The sequence below is a fragment of the Protopterus annectens genome, chromosome 7.part0 (genome assembly GCF_019279795.1).
Source record: "Protopterus annectens isolate FY-2018-M chromosome 7.part0, PAN1.0, whole genome shotgun sequence".
NCBI classification, from domain to species: Eukaryota; Metazoa; Chordata; order Ceratodontiformes; family Protopteridae; genus Protopterus; species Protopterus annectens.
In genome coordinates, this window is record NC_056739.1 from 649,166,370 (window position 1) to 649,185,484 (window position 19,115).

The 19,115-nt window shown below is 45.4% G+C and overlaps 1 protein-coding gene across 2 annotated transcripts in view; it reads right to left on the minus strand.

The window, feature by feature from the left end:
* PEAK1 (pseudopodium enriched atypical kinase 1) overlaps positions 1-19,115 on the minus strand; it is a 1,072,364-nt gene that overhangs the window by 508,945 nt on the left and 544,304 nt on the right. For both annotated transcript variants that reach the window (XM_044077216.1, XM_044077215.1), the window contains exon 3: positions 6,120-6,319. In XM_044077216.1, coding sequence (XP_043933151.1) covers positions 6,120-6,319 — 200 coding nt within the window. The remainder of the gene's footprint in view (positions 1-6,119; positions 6,320-19,115) is intronic.

The window sequence follows — 19,115 nt, forward strand, 5'->3', positions numbered from 1 at the left end:
CAGTCGCTGTCCCAAGAAGCTCGGCCCGAACTCTGGTGTGGAGTCGGAGGAGGAATCTCAAGAATTGGGGCTGTAGCCAAGTCTGTTGAGACGGGCTATGGAGCATTTGGGCCAGTGCCTGAGACTTCAACAGCCTGCTTACCACCCTCTCCAAATCGTGGTCAGACAGCCTGGAAGATTTGAAGATCGGCTCCGATGGCTCCGCTCGACAAAAGAGGAGACCCCGAGCCGAGTGAATACTCAGTATCGAAGGGACCGGGATCTCTTACGGGCCGGAGCCATCGGAGCCGAAGTCCCTTGAACCCCAGATGGAGCCGAGGATCTCGCCCGATGCTGGATAAAGTGTCGGCTCCAGCCGAGCCGACAAGGCAACAGTAGTCAGGGTATCTGAGCCAGCCGCCGAACCCACTACTCTAGCAGAAGAAGCATCGCTCCCAGCCGGAGCCGACGGCTCCGACGGAGCCGGAGCCACCGGAGGAGGCTTGGACACTGTAGCCTGAGCCTTGGTGGCTTAAGAGGTTTTCCTGCCCCTTGCTTAGAGGAGAACCTTCAGGTTTTAACAAACCTCGGAGGATCAGTTTGTTCCTCCTTTCCTGCAGGACTCTCTGGCTAAAGGCATGACACAACGCACAGGAGTCCTGCAGGTGCAAAGGCCCCAGGCAATACACACAAGAAGTGTGACCGTCTGTCAGGGACATTTTCTGACAGCACTGGTCACACTTCTTGAAGCCTGAGACCTTGCCTTCCCTAGACATCCTAAAAGGATATACACAAACAGTCCCCACAAACACACAACTTAATCCCTACACAGACACACAGGAAGGAATAACTTGGGAACTAGGCCTGACTAAAACTTTAACTGAAAAACTATTTTAAAGTTTAAAAGGAAGGGAATAGGGTGGGCTGTACTAAATACAGGCTAACCTGACACTGAAGGGAAATTAAACCCCTAACTAAACTTTTTTTCTTCTTTAACAAGAAAAACTTACCTCAGCTGGCAAAGGAGACCTCTTTCGCTAAGCGGCAAACGAGATCTGAGGTAGTTCCGCCTTGCATCATGGGATATAGGGTTGCCTCGAGCTGGTAAAAGGAGTTATCGAGCTAAAGCTAGTGCCGAGTCGGAGCCGAGGATCGGCTCCGAACCCATCCAGCAAGAATGAAGGCGAGATTGACAACTTAACATCAAGCTGTTATGGGGCAAAACCAACTCTCCCCCTCCCTATCAGTCTCCCTAGGAGTACCCCAAGGCTCTACCCTGGGGCCACTTCTTTTTATCCTCTTCACCAATCAGCTCCCAAACAGTATTCCTAAAGCCTCAATAGTGCAATTATGATACCACCATAATATGCGCAGCCAAATAAAGAAGTTATGTCCTTACCATAACGTTCCATGTGAGTTGTTCATCTCGCCTTTTGTTCTTACACGTGGGTCGGAGCCGTTCCCTTGGCTCCGAATCGGCCGCTTTTCAAGCTCAGACTCTCAGAGAAGCTCGAGACCTAGTGTATATCCCATGATGCTCTACTGCACATCCACAGATCTAGTATGCTGCAACCAAGACAGCCTACTGACAGAAAAAGACTATGGAGTCTACCTGCTTAGATAACTATAAAAGTAGAAGGAAACAAGAAGAGTAGGAATGTATGAAACAGACTGACAACTGAATCAATCCTCCAAGGCAACCATCTCCTCGACTGGAGGGGGAAGGTGGGTGGGAATGTAAGAACAAAAGGCGAGATGAACAACTCACCTGGAATGTTATGGTAAGGACATAACTTCTTTATGTGAAGTTGTTCTATCTCGCTGTTTTGTTCTTACACGTGGGTAGCGTCCCAAGCACCCTTAATCCTGGGTGGCTCACGGGAGAACATTCCTGAGCACAGTGGAACCAAACGTAGCCCTGTCTCTGGAGGTCCTATCCACTTTGTAATGAGTAATAAACGTGTGAGGTTTTGACCACGTGGCAGCTGCACAGATGGTATCTAAAGGCAAGCGAGCCGCATGAGCCAATGACGTAGAAACAGCTCATGTAGAATGGGTTTGATGTTAGTTTCTAATGGTTGATTAGTGGAAGCATAAATGAATCTGATGCAGTCAGAGAGCCACTTGGATAGTGTGGTTTTTGACACTGCAAAACCTTTCTTATTTTCTGCATAAGAAACGAAGAGTTGATCCAATTGTCTGAAATCCTTCGTTCTATCTAGATAGAACCTCAGTTGTCTATATACATCAAGCTTGTGTAACATATATTCCAGTTTGTTGGGTATGGTGTTTGAAGAAGGTTGGGAGCTCAATGGACTGATTTAAGCTATTTTCTGAAGTGATCTTGGGAAGAAAGGTAGGATTAGTCCTGAGGGATACCCTATCAGGGTGAAAAATCAAGTACAGGGGTTTGGAGGACAAGGCCTGAAGTTCGGAGATCCTACTTGCAGATGTAATGGCTACCAGGAATAAAGTTTTCCAAGAAAAAACTTTAAATGGCAAGATGAAGCAGGTTCAACGGGGGCGAGCATCAGCTGGGATAAAACCAGATTCAAATTCCAGGGGTAGACAGGATGCCTAATAGGTGGCCTGAGATGGTGGGTTCCTTTTAAGAATGCTTTACGTAGTCTGTGTGACATAAGACCGAAGAGGTTTCCGACATCTCTTTCTTGGTGGCCGCCGCCACCACCATGGCATCAACTGGGACTCCTTTTGTAAGAAAAGCCTTGTCGGTGGGGGAAGTAATAAATTTATTGGGCCTCCGTGGGACCGGTTCCACTGAGTCAGGGGATTCCCACGCCCTTCGAGCAACCAGTTCCATCAGCTCATCGAAGGGTGGCGTAAACCAGGAGGTGGATGGTTGAGATCCGAAGGCCTTCAGGAGAACCGACTCATCCTCAAAAGGGGCAAGGGACTGCCAATCACCCCTCTGCCTTAAGACTTCCAATATGTCTGCAAAAGAGACATCTTCTGAGGGGGACCGTGGGGACCCTTCTGATTCCTCCAAGTCGGTATCAGATGTTAGAGATTCCTGTGGGGAATCCAAGTGCTTCCTCTTGCACAATCTCTTCCTAGGGACTTCATCGGCGGGGGCATCCGGTGAAGTTCCAAGAGAGGAGGGGTCATCCAATGGGGATACCTGAGGCCCTGGATCTTGACGCTTTGTGGGGATCTGCGGGGAAGAGGTAGAACGAGGCCCCTTTGGGGAAGGTGAAGACAGATCCGAGGAGGTAGTGGTCTTGGCAGCCATGACCTTCCTCATGGCATCAAAGGCACCAGAATCCAGGTCCGAGAAGTCAGTCGGCTCCAAAGAGACAGGCAGCTCTCCCTGGACTGAGACCCTCTGCTCCAATCCAGAGGATGGAGCCGAGGCCACCTGCCCCGAAGCCCCAAGTGGAAGAGTCGGAACCAAAGTATATATATATATATGAAAACAAGACACACAAAACGGCTGACAGAGCCCTGTCACGCCCAAAGAAAGGCCAAAGACCTGAAGAAAAGGGAAGTATTTAACGGTTCTAACAATCTAAACTAACCAGAATCCTAACACTATACTATTAAACACTCTCTACATATATAATAATATTTAGACACAAAAATTTTTTTGAAGAAAAAAGAAGTTATAATTAGAAATTTAAATACACTGGCCCAAGCTAACTCCGACGAGCTGTTGATCCGTTGCAGCGGCAAACTAGATCTGGGTATGTACAGTAGAGCATCATGGGATATACACTAGGTCTCAAGCTTCTCTGAGAGTCTGAGCTTGAAAAGCGTCAGATTCGGAGCCGAGGGATCGGCTCCGACCCACGTGTAAGAACAAAACGGCGAGATAGAACAACTTTATATCAATTAACATCCTTTACTCCCTAACACAAGAATACTTTTCCCTAGCAAAAACTTGGATTACAAACTAAAGGCTCATTCTGAACCCAAGTAAAACAAAGCTAGTACTCTTCAGCTCCCACAGAGCCACACCTCCCACTGATTCTTTCTTCATCTCCTCCTTTAACAAGACCACAATCACCCCCACAAATCATACCAAACTCTTAGGGGTTGAAATAGTTAATCACCTTAGATTTGACCTACATAATTCTATAACCATAAAAAAAGTACATAAAAAACTTGGCCTACTGTATCGCAATAAAAAAAATCCTCACTGACCACTCCAAAACTACAATAGCAAGGACTCACCTACTATCCACCCTACTTTATGCCTCCCCGTGCTTACAAATCTCCGCAAATCCGACCTAAACAAACTTAATAGCTGTTATAATAAGATAGTCAAATTCGCTACAACCTCTCCCATCAGAACACATCACTGTGAATACCTAAAAAAACTCAATTGGCTAGAACTACCACTACTACTTCAATCAATCAACTATCACTAGCCCTCAAAATAATACATAACTCTGAAAACACCCCAGCCCTACAAAATCTTTTGCAACCCTATACAACCGCCAGGCCCTTGAGGTCTAGCACACAAAACCTCCTCAAAGTAACCAAATACAACAATGAAGCTGGTAAATCTGTCTACAGCAACTATACAGCAAAAACCTGGAACTCCCATCCTGCCCACATAACTGACAACAAATCCCCATCACATTTCAAGAAACTTGTTAAAACTCACTTTTTGAATAATCAAATGTGCTCCTGTATCCCCCTGGCTAATGTCTCATTAGAACACTTCACCTAACTTAAGTAACTCTGCTAAGCCAACCCCATCATAGAACGGTACCCACTTAGGACTGTTAATCTACTGCTCATCCTATCTCTCCAGGAGTTAGGGAAAACTACCCCAGCAATGTTGTGCTTTCCATAAGCAACTAAAACCAGGAGAAGACATATTGTAAATCAATTTGTTATCCTTCTCAACTAAAACCAGGTGAAGACGTATAGTAAATCAATTTGTTATCCTTCTCAACTACAGCGAGCATCATCTGCTCTCTCAGAGCCTTATTCTATGTCTCTCTGCTTTTATTCTGATAGTAAATCTATCAAAGGAATCCTAAACTTAGGAATATCTTCTAAAATGCATCACTATATTGTAGAGAACGAATGTATCCTATCTGTTAGTTAATATGTATGTCAAAGTTTCTGCTATGGAAATTGTGTGTCAAAAGTCTGTCCTTAAAACGGTCTTGTAAAAAAATTGTTCTCTTGGAGCTTTTCTCCCTGGGCCTCCACTGAAAATGGACTTGTAATCCAGCTGGACTCTCCCGGTCAACAAATGTAAAATAAAATAAATAAATAAATAAAATCTAAAGTGTGCGCATCATGCACATTTGATGCAAGGTCAAGTAGCTAAAGGCACAAAAATCTCTGGCCTCATGTTGTATTACTCCCCTGACTCAAGATGCACACACTTATGTTTTTTGCATGCTCAGAATTGGTAGCGAAAAAATCCCAATTGTTTTTACTGATTCAAAAAGAATTTACAATTTATGACACCTTTTCTGCACACAAAGAAAGACATCAATAAGCTAACAGCAGACAGTCTTGGTAGGTGTTTGCCAGGTCTACTGCAAAGCAGCAGTGCTTCCAGTGAAAAAGGGGGAAAAACTTGGTATAAGACTGGGAACATGAAGCTGGAGAAGAGCATACTATTCCACCATGCACACACACACTGCAGATTGTGAAATACCCAAGACAGGTACTTGTACAAAATCTTTCACAAAGTTCTCACTGAATATAAAGTGTTAGTGCTATCCAAAGGATGGAATTATTTTAAATATGCCATTTGATTACTAAAACTGAATCTGAGTGTACAGTTTAAAACTGGTAGTAATGTAAAAAATAGTATATCCTGTTGGAAAATACTACGAAGAGAGCATTCTAGAGAGCTTGAGAAAACAATGTGTGGTCAATGCAGCAGAAACAAAAATATTTTAATAATCTGACTGGTGCTAAATGGCTTGCCATGTACAAGATGAAAAATTAGGTTTCCACCAGTAGCAAACAAGCAGATATGGGAAATAAAACAGTAATGAACACCAAATATTATCCATGTATAATCTGAAGAGCCTTGTGGAGAACCCAAGGAAAATGGATGCATGCAATATGCTGCTGTGAAATTCTAAAACAAACTAGAAAAAAGGATCAAAGTGTCCCAGTAAGGACAGTAAATTGTTAAACTATCATACCCAAGTTGCTGTAGGTAGCACTGCAGAAGGTGGCCTCTGTACAATCTGCTTCATCTCCTTCTTCTTGAGTTTGCATACCTTCAGCTGCAGACAGTGGTGTGGCTGTGTTGCTCTCAGTCTCCTGTTTTGCTGGTGATGACTTCTGAATCACTGAGACCAGAGGTGACTTCCCTTCCAAAGATGCATCATTTGGCAGGTGGCTGAAACAAACAAGTGATCTTAAGTATATAACATATTTAGGAGCTTCTGCAATTATACATTCATTTTAAAATACAAGTTAACCTCATTCATCAAAAAAGTTAAAATAAAGGATAAAGTTACTGCCTGCCTCACTAACTGAAGTTTGTTAGCAGATTACAACACAGTATTATATCTTACTTGCCACACAGTAAAACTCCATAAACATGAATACAAACTGATTCAAGGACAGCTACATAACTATACTCATTATAACATTAAGTGTTTAATTAGAACGATCACTGGTACAGTACAATTCTTAATCTATGAGAATCTGAGCAGAAGAGATATGGGCCTGGTCAACATTTTCCGCTGTTCAGGCTATAGAAAGTAGTGTAGGGGTGGGTCACAATCAGGGTTGCCAGATTTCCAACCAGCCAGGTAGGGACAAAAGAAAATGAGAAGTTATGTACCTACCATAATGTTCCATGTTAGTTGTCTTCTTCTCGCCTTCTTTCTTGCTGGATGGGTTCGGAGCTGATCCTCGGCTCCGACTCAGCCTATACTAAAGCTTGAGAGCTAATTTTACCGGCTCGAGGCAACCCTATATCCCATGATGCTAGGCGCTAACTACCCAGATCTCGTTTGGTAGCTGAGAACATAGCAATTTTAGCCTCCCAACCAAAGGGAGAGAAGGAAAGGGGGGAAAAACTCCCATGTGCCACTACTTGAAGGTACAGTTACCCAAGGATAACCAGTTTAGGCTTCAAATTATGAAGGGTGAAGACCCTGATAAAAAAGGGAAATCCTTTCGGTCTATCCAGGCTAGGGGGATGGAAGGTGGGACGCAAGAAAGAAGGCGAGAAGAAGACAACTAACATGTAACGTTATGGTAGGTACATAACTTCTCAATGTTAAGTTGTCAATCTCGCCTTCATTCTTGCTGGATGGGACCACGTCCCTAGCACCTTCATCCTGGGTGGCTCATTGGAACAGGCTCTTGAGAACGGTGGAACCAAAATTTGCCCCGTTTCTGGAGGCCATGTCTAATTTGTAGTGTGTAATAAAAGTATGAGGAGAGGCCCATGTGGCTGCTGAACAAATAGTATCCACTGGCAATCTAGCTTGAAAGGCTGTTGATGTAGCTAAAGTTCTGGTTGAATGGGCTCTTGGCTTAGAAGGTCATTCTTTACCTCTGAGTTGATAGATATAGGTAATCACAGAGGACAGCCATCTAGACAAGGTTACTTTGGATACCGGAAGGCCCTTTTTACCTTCCGCATAGGACAGAAAAAGCTGTTCAGATTTCCTGGTTTGTTTAGTTCTGTCCAGATAATGGAGCTGACGATGAACGTCGAGATAATGCAGTTTTTGCTCTGCCCTGTTAGAATAATCGGGAAAGAAAACTGGAAGATCGATAGATTGATTTAAATTTGCCTGAGAAGCCACCTTGGGCAAAAAAGACAGGTTAGTTCAGAGAGAAACCCTGTCTTTGTGGAAAACTAGATAAGGAGGATGAATGCAAAGGGCATGGAGTTCTGATACTCTCCTAGCAGAAGTTATGGCAACTAGGAAGAGAGTTTTCCAAGAGAACAACTTTAAAGAACAGGAAGCCGCAGGTTCAAAGGGAGGAAGAATCAAGGATGTTAAAATCAAATTTAAATCCCTCTGTGGTGGGGGGTCTTTAATTGGGGGTTTGAGCACAAAGATACCCTTGAGGAAGGCTTTACAAAGCTTGTGGGACATGATGCTGGAATCCAATAGGCCTATGTGAAAATTTGAAATGGCCGCTAACTGAACCTTTACAGTAGAGGATGAAGAGCCTGAATAAAAAATTTCCACTAGGAAATCTAGGACTGACTGTATAGGAGCAGTGGAAAGGACCTATATTCGAAGCCTTTGCCCAGAAGGAAAAATGCTTCCATTTGCTAGCATAAATCCTTCTGGTAGAGGACTTAAGGGAAGCTACAATAATATCACGGACAGAATTGGAAATCAGGGGAAGCCTGGCTAAGGATGGAAGTGGAGCAACCAAGCTGTGAGGTTGATAGACTGGAGGGATTGGTGCAGCCGCCATGACTGGTGGGGCAAAAGATCTGGTACTGGGTCCAGATGCCAAGGCTGTTCCAAAAGGTAACTATGCAGGAACGGGAACCATATCTGTCGAGGCCAATAAGGGGCAATGAGGATCATCCTGGCTCTCAAGGTGGTAGCTTTCTGAATCAACTGAGTGATTAATGGAAAGGGGGGAAAGGCGTATAGAAGTCCCCGAGGCCAATCGTGGACTACAGCGTCTCTGGGGGGATGGCCTGGAAGGGGAAAAAGGGTGAAGAAGTCGAGGCACTTGCTGTTTTGAGGTGTTGCAAAAAGATCGCAGCAAGGAGGACCCCACTTCTGAAAAATCTCCTCCGTTACTGATTGCTTGAGAGACCACTCGTGTGGCATGAGAATAGCTCTGCTCAACCTGTCCGCTATGATGATGGACTTCCCGGGGATATGCATTGCTATCAGAAACCGCTGAGAAGAGATCGCCCATTGCCAAAGTCTGAGTGCCTCTCGACACAGGGGATAGGACTTGGTTCCGCCCTGCTTGTTGATATACCACACTACGGACATATTGTCCGTCTGAATTGCAATAGTCCCTAAAGGAAGAGAGTCTTGGAGGGCCTGCAACGCCAAAAGCACTGCTCTCATCTCCAGGACATTTATGTGCAGGTGGCATTCGAAAGGTTGCCATGTGCCCTGGACTGTCCTGCCCTGAAAATGCCCCCCCACCCGATCAGGGAGGCATCCGTTGTGACAGTGGCGACCGGAGGGGAAGGAACAAATGGTCTGCCCTGAAGAATTTGAGGGGAGACCATCCACCAAGACAGATGTTTCTTGCAAGATAGTGTTATTATGATTTTGTGTGTCAAAGGAAGCTGTTGGAAGGACCACTGGGAGAAGAGCATCCACTGAAGGAGCCGCATGTGAAAATGAGCAAGGGGAAGTAGCGTGATGGCTGCAGCCATGAGACCTAACACTTTTAGGACAAACCTGGCCTGGATTCTTTTGCTCTGAAGCAGGATATGAACATGATTTTGAATATCTAAATCTCTTTGCTTGGTTAATTTTACTGAGAGCTGTATAGTGTCCAAGGTGGCACCTATGAAGGTAATAGACTAACAAGGCGACAAGGCAGACTTTTCGAAATTTATGGAAATACCTAGCCCTTTGCAAGTTTGAATGGTGTAATCTCTGGCAAGAAGAAGCTGATGCCTGGTGGTGGCAGTAAGGAGCCAGTCGTCTAAATACGGAAACACCTGGAATCCTTGACGTCTCAGATGAGCCGTGACCACTGCCATGCATTTGGTGAACACTCGGGGGAGCTGTAGTGAGACCAAAGGGCAGGGCCCTGAACTGGTAGTGACTGGCCCCCAGCCAGAAGCGGAGAAACCTTCTGGAGCGCCTGTGCATCTTGATGTGATAGTACGCATCCTGAAGATCCACTGAGCACATCCAATTGTCCTGACCCAGAAAGGGTAGAATGGACTGTAGCGTGACCATCCGGAACTTCGTTCTTTTTACAGACTTGATTAGTCTGCTGAGATCCAATATTGGCCTCAAGTACCCTGTCTTTTTTGGTACCAAAAAGAACTTGGAGTAGATTCCGGATCCTAGTTGGTCTGCTGGGACTGGCTGGATGGCTCTTTTTGTTAGCAGTTTTAAAACTTCTAGTACTGCTTGTTCCCTTAGACTGGGTGGAACGTCTGGGAGGGGCCCTTTTGACCGAGTTGGGGTGTGGATAAAAGGAATTTTGTAACCCTCGGATATAAACGACTGTACCCATTTGTCTTGTGTGAGAGAAAGCCAGGCTTTTGGGTACAGCGATAACCTTCCCCCGACTGCCTCCGAAGGTGGACAGTCGGGCAGCTTCTCAGGGATGCTGGAAGGGTTCATCAGAGAGAGACTCTCTGTTACCCTGACTCTGCGGACCTCCTCTGCCTCTAGGGCAGCGTCTGTTGTTGTTTCCCCCCCCTGCCTCTCGGGGGAAACTGAACTCTTGCGTCAGGCGTGACTCTCTGAGATTTGTGGAACCACATTTTCCCACCCTTTTGACCCTTAGGATAGGGTCTGGACGGGGTAGAAAACCGGACTCCTACGGCAGAAAGAGTCTTGCCATCTTGTTCGCATCTGGTCAACGTATCTTTCACTTGAGGACCAAACAACGCCGAACCATCAAAGGGGGAGTTAGTGAAGGATGCCTTGAAGGGGTCTGCAAAGATGCAAAGCCACATCCAGGCATGACACCTTATAGCTACGCCTGTGCCTGCGGCTCTACTCGCTCCATTGGCTGCATAGGAAATAAGCCGCATGGAAGAGTTGACAATGGAATTTAGGGTTCCTAGCTGGGAGTTAATTTTGTCCTGTGACCCTGCAGCTGTTGGATCCTGTAGAGTACCACCCATTTCTTTGAGAATGTCTCTTTGAAGGCGGGTGAAATGGCACAAGTAATTCAGCGACCGCATGGCGAAGGTCGCTGAAGAGAACATCCGCTTGCCGTACCTATCCATAGTCCTAGATTCCTTATTAGGAGGATGGATAGGCAATGAAGGATCGGCCAATTCCTTCTTAGTGGCTGCAGCCACCACCATGGCATCAACTGGGACACCCTTAGTTAAGAATTGTTTATCTGACGGGGCTGTGATAAATTTGGAGGGCCTCCGTGGGGTGGGTTCCATCGTATCAGGGGCTGTCCACGCCTTCCGTGCCACCACTTCCATGAGGGGGTCAAAAGGCGGAGACACCCAGGAGGTGGAAGGGCGACAACCAAACGCCTCCAGGTAAACCGACTCGTCGTCGGAAGGATTGAGGGTAGACCAGTTCCCCCTCTGCTTAAGGATTTCAAGGATGTCAGAAAAGGAAACATCCTCAGAGGGGGACTGTGGGGACCCTTCCGACTCATCCAAGTTGGTATCAGATGTGATGGACTCAGGGGAGTCCACATGCTTCCTCTTACATGCCCTCTTTCGAGGGGGTTCACCTGACGGATCAGGGGAAGCCTCGGAAGAGGAGGATATTCCCAGTGGAGAAACCTGAGGCGTTGGGTCTCTACGGTCAGGAATGAGAGAGTGGGTAGAGACTGCAGCAGGCACTACAGTGGGAGGAACTGATGGAGCTGACTGTGGGACAGGCACAGGGGCCAGAACGCTCCTCATGACCTCGAAGGTGCCCCTAACAGGCAGGACAGAGGGCTCCCGATCCGAAGAAATAGGAACCCCAGCTGGCACCAAGAGGGACGGTTCCGAAGCAGATGTCAGGACCGAACTCACCAGCGCCGAAGCTCCGAGAGGGAGAACGGGGTCGGACAAGGGTCCGATGCCACTCGCCCCCTCGGAGCCAACGAGGGTGTCCAAGCGCCCGGATCCCTCCATGGATGGGACAATGGAAGAGATCGGAGCAGACAACGGAGCCAAAGGGGGAAGTATCGGCTCCGATGTCACGACGGTCACGGCTCCGAACTCAAGGGCAGAGTCGGAGGAGGAATCGAAGATGGTATGGGTAAAGCCACTGTCTGTTGAGATGGGCTGTGAAGCATTTGGGCCAGTGCCTGAGACTTTAGGAGTCTACTAACCACCCTCTCAAGCTCATGGTCAGAAAGCCTAGAAGACTGAGAGGAATGGCTCCGCTCCGAGAGCAAAGGCGATCTCAGAGCCGAGTGAATGGACTCCAGGGACGGAGACCTAGATCTTTTGCAGGTGGAAGATGGCACCAAGACTAGTAGTGTCGATGGAGCCAAAGACATGTCGGCTCCAACCGGAGCCGACTTAGGAGATAGAGCCTTAGAGGCACCGGCTCCGGCCGGAGCCGATGCAGAAGACTGCGACATAGCCATATCGGCTCCAGCCGGAGCCGATCGTGATGCAGTAGGTGAGCCACCAGCCGAAGGCTTGGAACACGGAGCCGACGGTTTGGATGTTTACCCGGCAAGGACTTAGCCGGGGAACCCTCGGGCTTTAATAAGCCCCTCAAAATTAACTTATTCCTGCGCTCCTGCAGGACTCTTGGACTGAACGCATGACAAACAGAACAAGTGTCCTGCAGGTGCAGGGGTCTCAGGCAATAAACGCAAGAAGTGTGACCGTCTGTCAGCGACATTTTCTGACAGCACGAGTCACACTTCTTGAAGCCTGAGACTTTAATGTCTTTAGACATTAAGGCTGTTAAAGAAGAGAAAAACTTACTCTAACACACACACACACACACACACACACACACACACACAAAAGGTAAAAATAAAACCACGCACACCTAACGGTCCCAATACAAGGGAACAGGAAAAAAACGGAAGGGCCTAAGGCCTAACCTTAACAGGGGAGGGATAAAACTTTGGGATTTATGGATAAGACCAAAAAAAGGGACTCAACGGGGTGGGTATAGGTACTATACTATCGGATTACAAAATAAAGGGGAAAAAATCCCTAAGAGAAGGAAGAAAAATATTAATTTTTCACTGACCTGTGGAGCTGGTAAAAAAAGCACCTCGCTAGCGAAAGCGGCAAACGAGATCTGGGTAGTTAGCGCCTAGCATCATGGGATATAGGGTTGCCTTGAGCCGGTAAAATTAGCTGTTGAGCTTTAGTATAGGCTGTCGGAGCCGAGGATCAGCTCCGAACCCATCCAGCAAGAATGAAGGTGAGATTGACAACTTAACATAAAGGTCTTTCACGGCAAGTGAAGACCAAAAAAAAAAAAAAAAAGGTCTTTAATGCGAAACAGAGTTGCACATTAAAGAACAGTAGCTCTGCACTAAACATGGAGCTTCTCATGTTTAATGCATTGTAGTTCCGTATTCAAACACAAGTAGCTCCGTGTTTAGCAATTTTTGATTGGCCCGTATACCGGCATGCGGGCCAATCAAAAATCGCTAAACATTGAGCTTCTCGTGTTTAATGTGGAACACTGCAGTTCCGCATTCAACAGAAGTAGCTCTGTGTTTAGCGATTTTTGATTAGCCCATATACCAGCATACGGGCCAATTAAAAATTGTTAAACACAGAGCTACTTCTGTTTAATGCGGAACACAAGAAGATCCATGTTTAGCGATTTTTGATTGGCCCGTATGCCAGGTATATGGGCCAATCAAAAAAAAAAAAACAAAGCGGAAGCTGGTCGGGATTTAAACCGGCAGGGCGGGACTTGGGATCAGGCTGCTGATCTCGGGACAGTCCCGCCCAAATAGGGACGTCTGACAACCCTGGTCACAATACTGCAACAGTGATCCTCCTACTTGAACATCTACCATGGAAAGTGTACTCACACAACTCTACTAAGTTCATCAATGAGGCTCATCCAAAGGAACAGTAATAAAGCAGACAGCTATCCCAGTGAGGTGGTGGTGATTACAGCATACCCCACTGCACTTGCCAAGGTCTGCCATGCTCCTGTACTGGACCTCCTGCTCGTAATGCTTGGAAAAGTTGTGAAGAGAGTTCCAGGTGGTTGCCTCACAGATGCCCTCTAAAGAGACATTTTGAAAGACAGCTGCACTGGTAGCTGTTGCACTAGTACATAGGGCAGGCTCTCACAGAACCTTCTATATTTTCACTGTTCTGAAAACAAAAAAATAATGCAATGATCCAGACATGCAGTGTTTGTTTAGAGAAAGGCCTACATTGCTTGCCTGGCATGAAATATACAAACAGGTCTAACTGCCTCAAATCCTTTACAGCCATGTAAAATGTTACAATAAAATGGTAGGAAATTCAAAAGCCTTCACTGTTGTTTGCTCAAGTTTAGAGAATATATCCTGTCCTCACTGCTCTCAACTTCTTTACTCAAGAATCAGAGACAAAGCCAAAAATAATGAACATGACTAAGGCCCAAAATCATGACCAATTTTTAAATGCAATTCAGTTAAAAAGTTAATAAAAGAACAGGTTTTGTTTCAATGTGAATTTTTTGAATAAGAAGTATAAAACTAATATCGGACATTAACTGACGAATCCCCAGTGATTTACTAGACAAACATTTTACAGTAGTTCAAATGATAAAAGCAAAAACTAGAAACGTGCAAATTTAGTGACAGTTAAGAATGCCTGTTCTGTAAATTACTACCAAGACGGAGCTTACATTTATCCACTGTAGGCTAGTAGGCCATTCCATTCATTGATTATCTACAGACTGGACTATTTTTATTTTTTTTTTGGGCTGTTCTTAAAATACACAAACTCAGTTTAGTACCTCTAACTCTGTCATCATAGCATGCGGTATCTGTAAGACACATGTACTAACAAAAATTTATCCTTGAAGACTTTATGTTACCAAGATGGGAACATCTCTCACTCACCTGTAGTAAAGTGAGAACAGACCAAGCTGCCACAGTCTGATTTAATATATAATGTCATTGAAACCACTAATATGCCTAGCAAAATGCCTTTAGATTCCTGTTTTTTACTGTTCTGTGCACATCCAGTATATGTAGCATCCTCTCGCTCCTCTTCTGGAAGTTAGATTAGATGATGGGTAACTGTATGACCTGATTTAGTGCAAACTCCAATACTACCATAGGCAGGAATGAAGGCTCATCCTGTTTACCCAGTTACCATGTAGGGCTCTGTATACATAAAGGTTTGCAGTTCAGATAGCTTCATAGCTGAAATAGTTACCAAAATGTATTTTAAGACAAGCACTTGAAAGCCACAAAAGCAATGGACTCAAAATGAGCTGGGGCTAGTTTCTCCACTGTCGCCCTCCTACTTTGGACACAATAGAAGAGTCTTCGTGGGTTCTCTTCAAGCAGCTTTATTTTATACAGACATATCACTATAGAAGTTTACTGACTAACTTAACTAACATATACAAACTAAACTCCGATCATGCATGCTCTCCTATGGTTGCTCTTACAAAATGGCACTAGGGATTGCACGTGTCTGGAATTTATACATGCACGTACAGCCTTGACATGCTTTTTAAAGATACAGCACACTTCACTTGCATATTGATCTACAGCCTCCCTCTGAGAAATAGATCATAGAATGGTATGATACATAAAACTAGGAATTAGATTTAGCAACTGGAATTGTCTCTGCAAAATGTCTGACCTGTGGAATGTCTGGAACATTTTCTGGAATGGAAACAGAATTTTGAACACATTCTGGTATGGAAACAGTGTCTGATTCACTCTTAGATATACAGTCTGCATCACAGAAAGTATGTTATGATGGTGATGATGATTCTTGTACAGAAAGATGATGTCTATGGTTCCTCTTATATTCCACACCCTTGGAGTCTACAAGGTAGGATCGTGGCTCGGCACAGACGCCTGTAATCTGTCCAATACGATCAAAACCTTTCGTTGTCTGGATTCGTACCATCTCTCCTTCCCTCAACGGACGAAGTAATCTGCATGTCTTCCCCGCGATCGAGTGGCCTCCGAAAGACATGCGTGAATGGGCATGCCTTTGCTAAAGGTTGGGCGTCGGCTCGCAACTCGGCACCATAAAAAATCTACTGCCAATCATTAGCGGACTGGAGTTCCACTGTGGTGGCCCCTAACTGGGAAAAGCTGAAAAGACAAACAACAACAACAACGCTTCTTAAACAAGTGAGCTTTGATGGTTTTATTGTTCTTAGGGTTAGGCTTCAATAAAATGGAAGTAATCGGTAGAGTAGTTCTAGTTTGCCTGCAAAATAGTCTTTGAGCAGGTGAGCCAAGAATATCGCCATGGGGTATGTTTTTGAGATTATGCAAATTCAAGAACACGCTTTGGCCTTTCAAGTAACTGCTTTGCACTCGGCACTGCACGTCCAGCTAGACCATTTACTGAGGATAGTCAGGACTACTGGTGACATGTACAAAGTCCCATTCTTTTGCAAATTTCTGAAACAACATGCACAAAGTCCCATTCATTTGCAAATTTCTGAAACAACTGGCTAGTAAATTGAGTACCATTGTCAGAAAGAACCTCAAGTGAGTTGGATAAAGTGGTGATGACTGTACCTAAGGGTGAGAGACTGGTGATTGGAGCAGATTTCAATGGGCATGTTTGTGAAGGGAACAGAGGGGATGAGGAAGTAATGGGTAGGTATGGTCTTAAGCAAAGGAATGCAGAAGGTCAGATGGTAGTGGATTTTGCAAAAAGGATGGACATGGCTGTGGTGAATACGTATTTTTAACAAGAGGGAGGAGCAGAGGGTGACATACAAGAGTGGAGAAAGATGCACACAGGTGGATTATATCTTATGTAGGAGGGCCAGTCTGAAGGAGATTGGAGACTGTAAAGTGGTGGCGGGGGAAAGTGTAGTTAGGCAGCATAGGATGGTGGTTTGTAGGATGACATTGGTGATCAAGAAGAGGAGGAGTGTGCGGGCAGCACCAAGGATCAAATGGTGGAAATTGAAAAAGGGTAATTGTGAGATGGAGTTAATTGTGAGATGGAGTTCAGGGAAGAGTTAAGGCAGGCACTGGGTGGCAGTGAAGAGTTACCGAATATCTGGGTAACTACAGCAGAGCTAGTAAGGCAGATGGCTAGAAAGGTGCTTGGTGTGACATCTGGAAAGAGGAAGGAGAACAACGAGACCTGGTGGTGGAATGAAGTAGTACAGGAGAGTATACAGAGAAAGAGGTTGGCGAAGAAGTGGGATTGTCAGAGAGATGAAGAAAGTATACAAGAGTACAAGGAGATGAGGTGCATGGCAAAGAGAGAGGTGGCTAAGGATAAGGCGTATGAAGAGTTGTTTGAAAGGTTGGACACTAAGGAGGGAGAAAAGGACCTGTACCGATTGGCTAGACAGAGGGACCTAGCTAGTAAAGATGTGCAGCAGGTAAGGGTGATAAAGGATAATGAGGGAAACGTACTCACAAGCGAGGAGAGTGTGTTGAGCAGATGGAAAGAGTACTTTGAGGGGCTGATGAATGAAGAGAATGAGAGGGAGAGAAGGTTGTATGATGTGCGGATAAGTGAATCATGAAGTGCAGTGGATTAGCAAGGAGGAAGTAAGGATAGCTATGAAGAGGAAGAAGAATGGAAAGGCTGTTGGTCCACATGACATACCTATGGAAGCCTGGAGGTGTTTAGGTGAAGTGGCAATGGAGTTTTAAACTAGATTGTTTAATAAAATCTTGGAAAGAGAGCGGATGCCTGAGGAATGGAGAAAAAGTGTTTTGGTACTGATTTTTAAGAATAAGGGTGATGTACAGAGCTGTAGTAAATACAGAGGGATTAAATTGATCAGTCACAGCATGAAGTTATGGGAAAGAGTAGTGGAAGCTAGGTTAAGAAGGGAGGTGATGATTAGTGATCAGCAGTATGGTTTCATGCCAGGAAAGAGCACTCCAGATGCGATGTTTGCTCTGAGAGTGTTGATGGAGAAGTACAGAGAAGGCCAGAAGGAGTTGCATTGTGTCTTTGTGGACTTAGAGAAAGCATATGACAGGGTGCCTAGAGAGGAGTTGCGGTATTGTATGAGAAGTATGTAAGAGTGGTACAGGATATGTATGAGGGTAGTGCGACAGTGGTCAGGTCTGCGGTGGGAGTGACGGATGCGTTTAAGGTGGAGGTGGGATTACCTCAAGGATCATCTCTGAGCCCTTTCTTATTTGCAATGGTGATGGACAGGTTGACGGACGAGATCAGACAGGAGTTCCCGTGGACTATGATGTTTGCAGATGACATTGTGATCTGTAGTGAGAGTAGGGAACTGGTGGAGGAGACCCTGGAGAGGTGGAGATACTCTCTAGAGAGAAGAGGAATGAAGGTCAGCAGGAGTAAGACAGAATATATGTGTGTGAATGACAGGGAGGATAGAGGAATGGTGAGGATGCAGGGAGTAGAGGTGGCGAAGGTGGACAAGTTTAAATAATTGGGAACAACAGTTCAGAGTAATGGTAAGTGTGGAAGAGAGGTGAAGAAGAGGGTACAAGCAGGATGGAGTGGGTGGAGAGTACAAGCAGAATGGAGTGGGTGGAGAGTACAAGCAGAATGGAGTAGGTGGAGAGTACAAGCACGATGGAGTGGGTGGAGAAGAGTGTCAGGAGTGAATTGTGACAGACGAGTACCAGTAAGAGTGAAAGGGAAGGTCTACAAGAGGGTAGTGGGACCAGCTATGTTATATGGGTTGGAGACCGTGGCTTGACAAAAAGGCAGGAGTCAGAGCTGGACTTGGTAGAGTTAAATATGTTAAGATATGCACTGGGTGTGACAAGGGTGGACAGGATTAGGAATAAGTATATTAGACGGTCAGTCCAGGTTGGAAGGTTTGGGGACAAAGCCAGGGAGGCAAGATTACGTTGGTTTGGACATGTGCTGAGGAGGGATGCAGAGTATATTGAGAAAAAGATGCTAAGGATGAAGCTGCCAGGTAACAGGAAAAGAGGAAGGCCTAAGATAAGGTTTATGGATGTGGTGAGAGAGGACATGCAGGTGGTTGGTGTAACAGAGCAAGATGCAGAGGACAGGAAGAAATGGAAACAGATGATCCGCTGTGGCGACCCCTAACTGGAGCAGCCAGAAGAAGAAGTCAGAAAGAACTTTGTGTGGACTACCAAGAACTGAGAAATGCCCGTTTCAACTTAGTAGTAACAGCAGTGGATGTTAGGTTAGGTAGTAGATAAATCTCAAACCAATTCGAATAAGAGTCTACCAACACCAAGTAGTGTTGATTGTTCACTCAAAGATATCATTTGCAACTGCTGACCAAGGTAGTTCAGGAACTGGACTTAGCTGAAGTGGTTTTCTTTGCAAATGCGGTCTAGTAGTATTGCATAGTGAACAAGAAGAAAGTACTCTATCAGTGTCTTTTGGAAATGAAGGCCAACATACTAATAATCTCACTCTT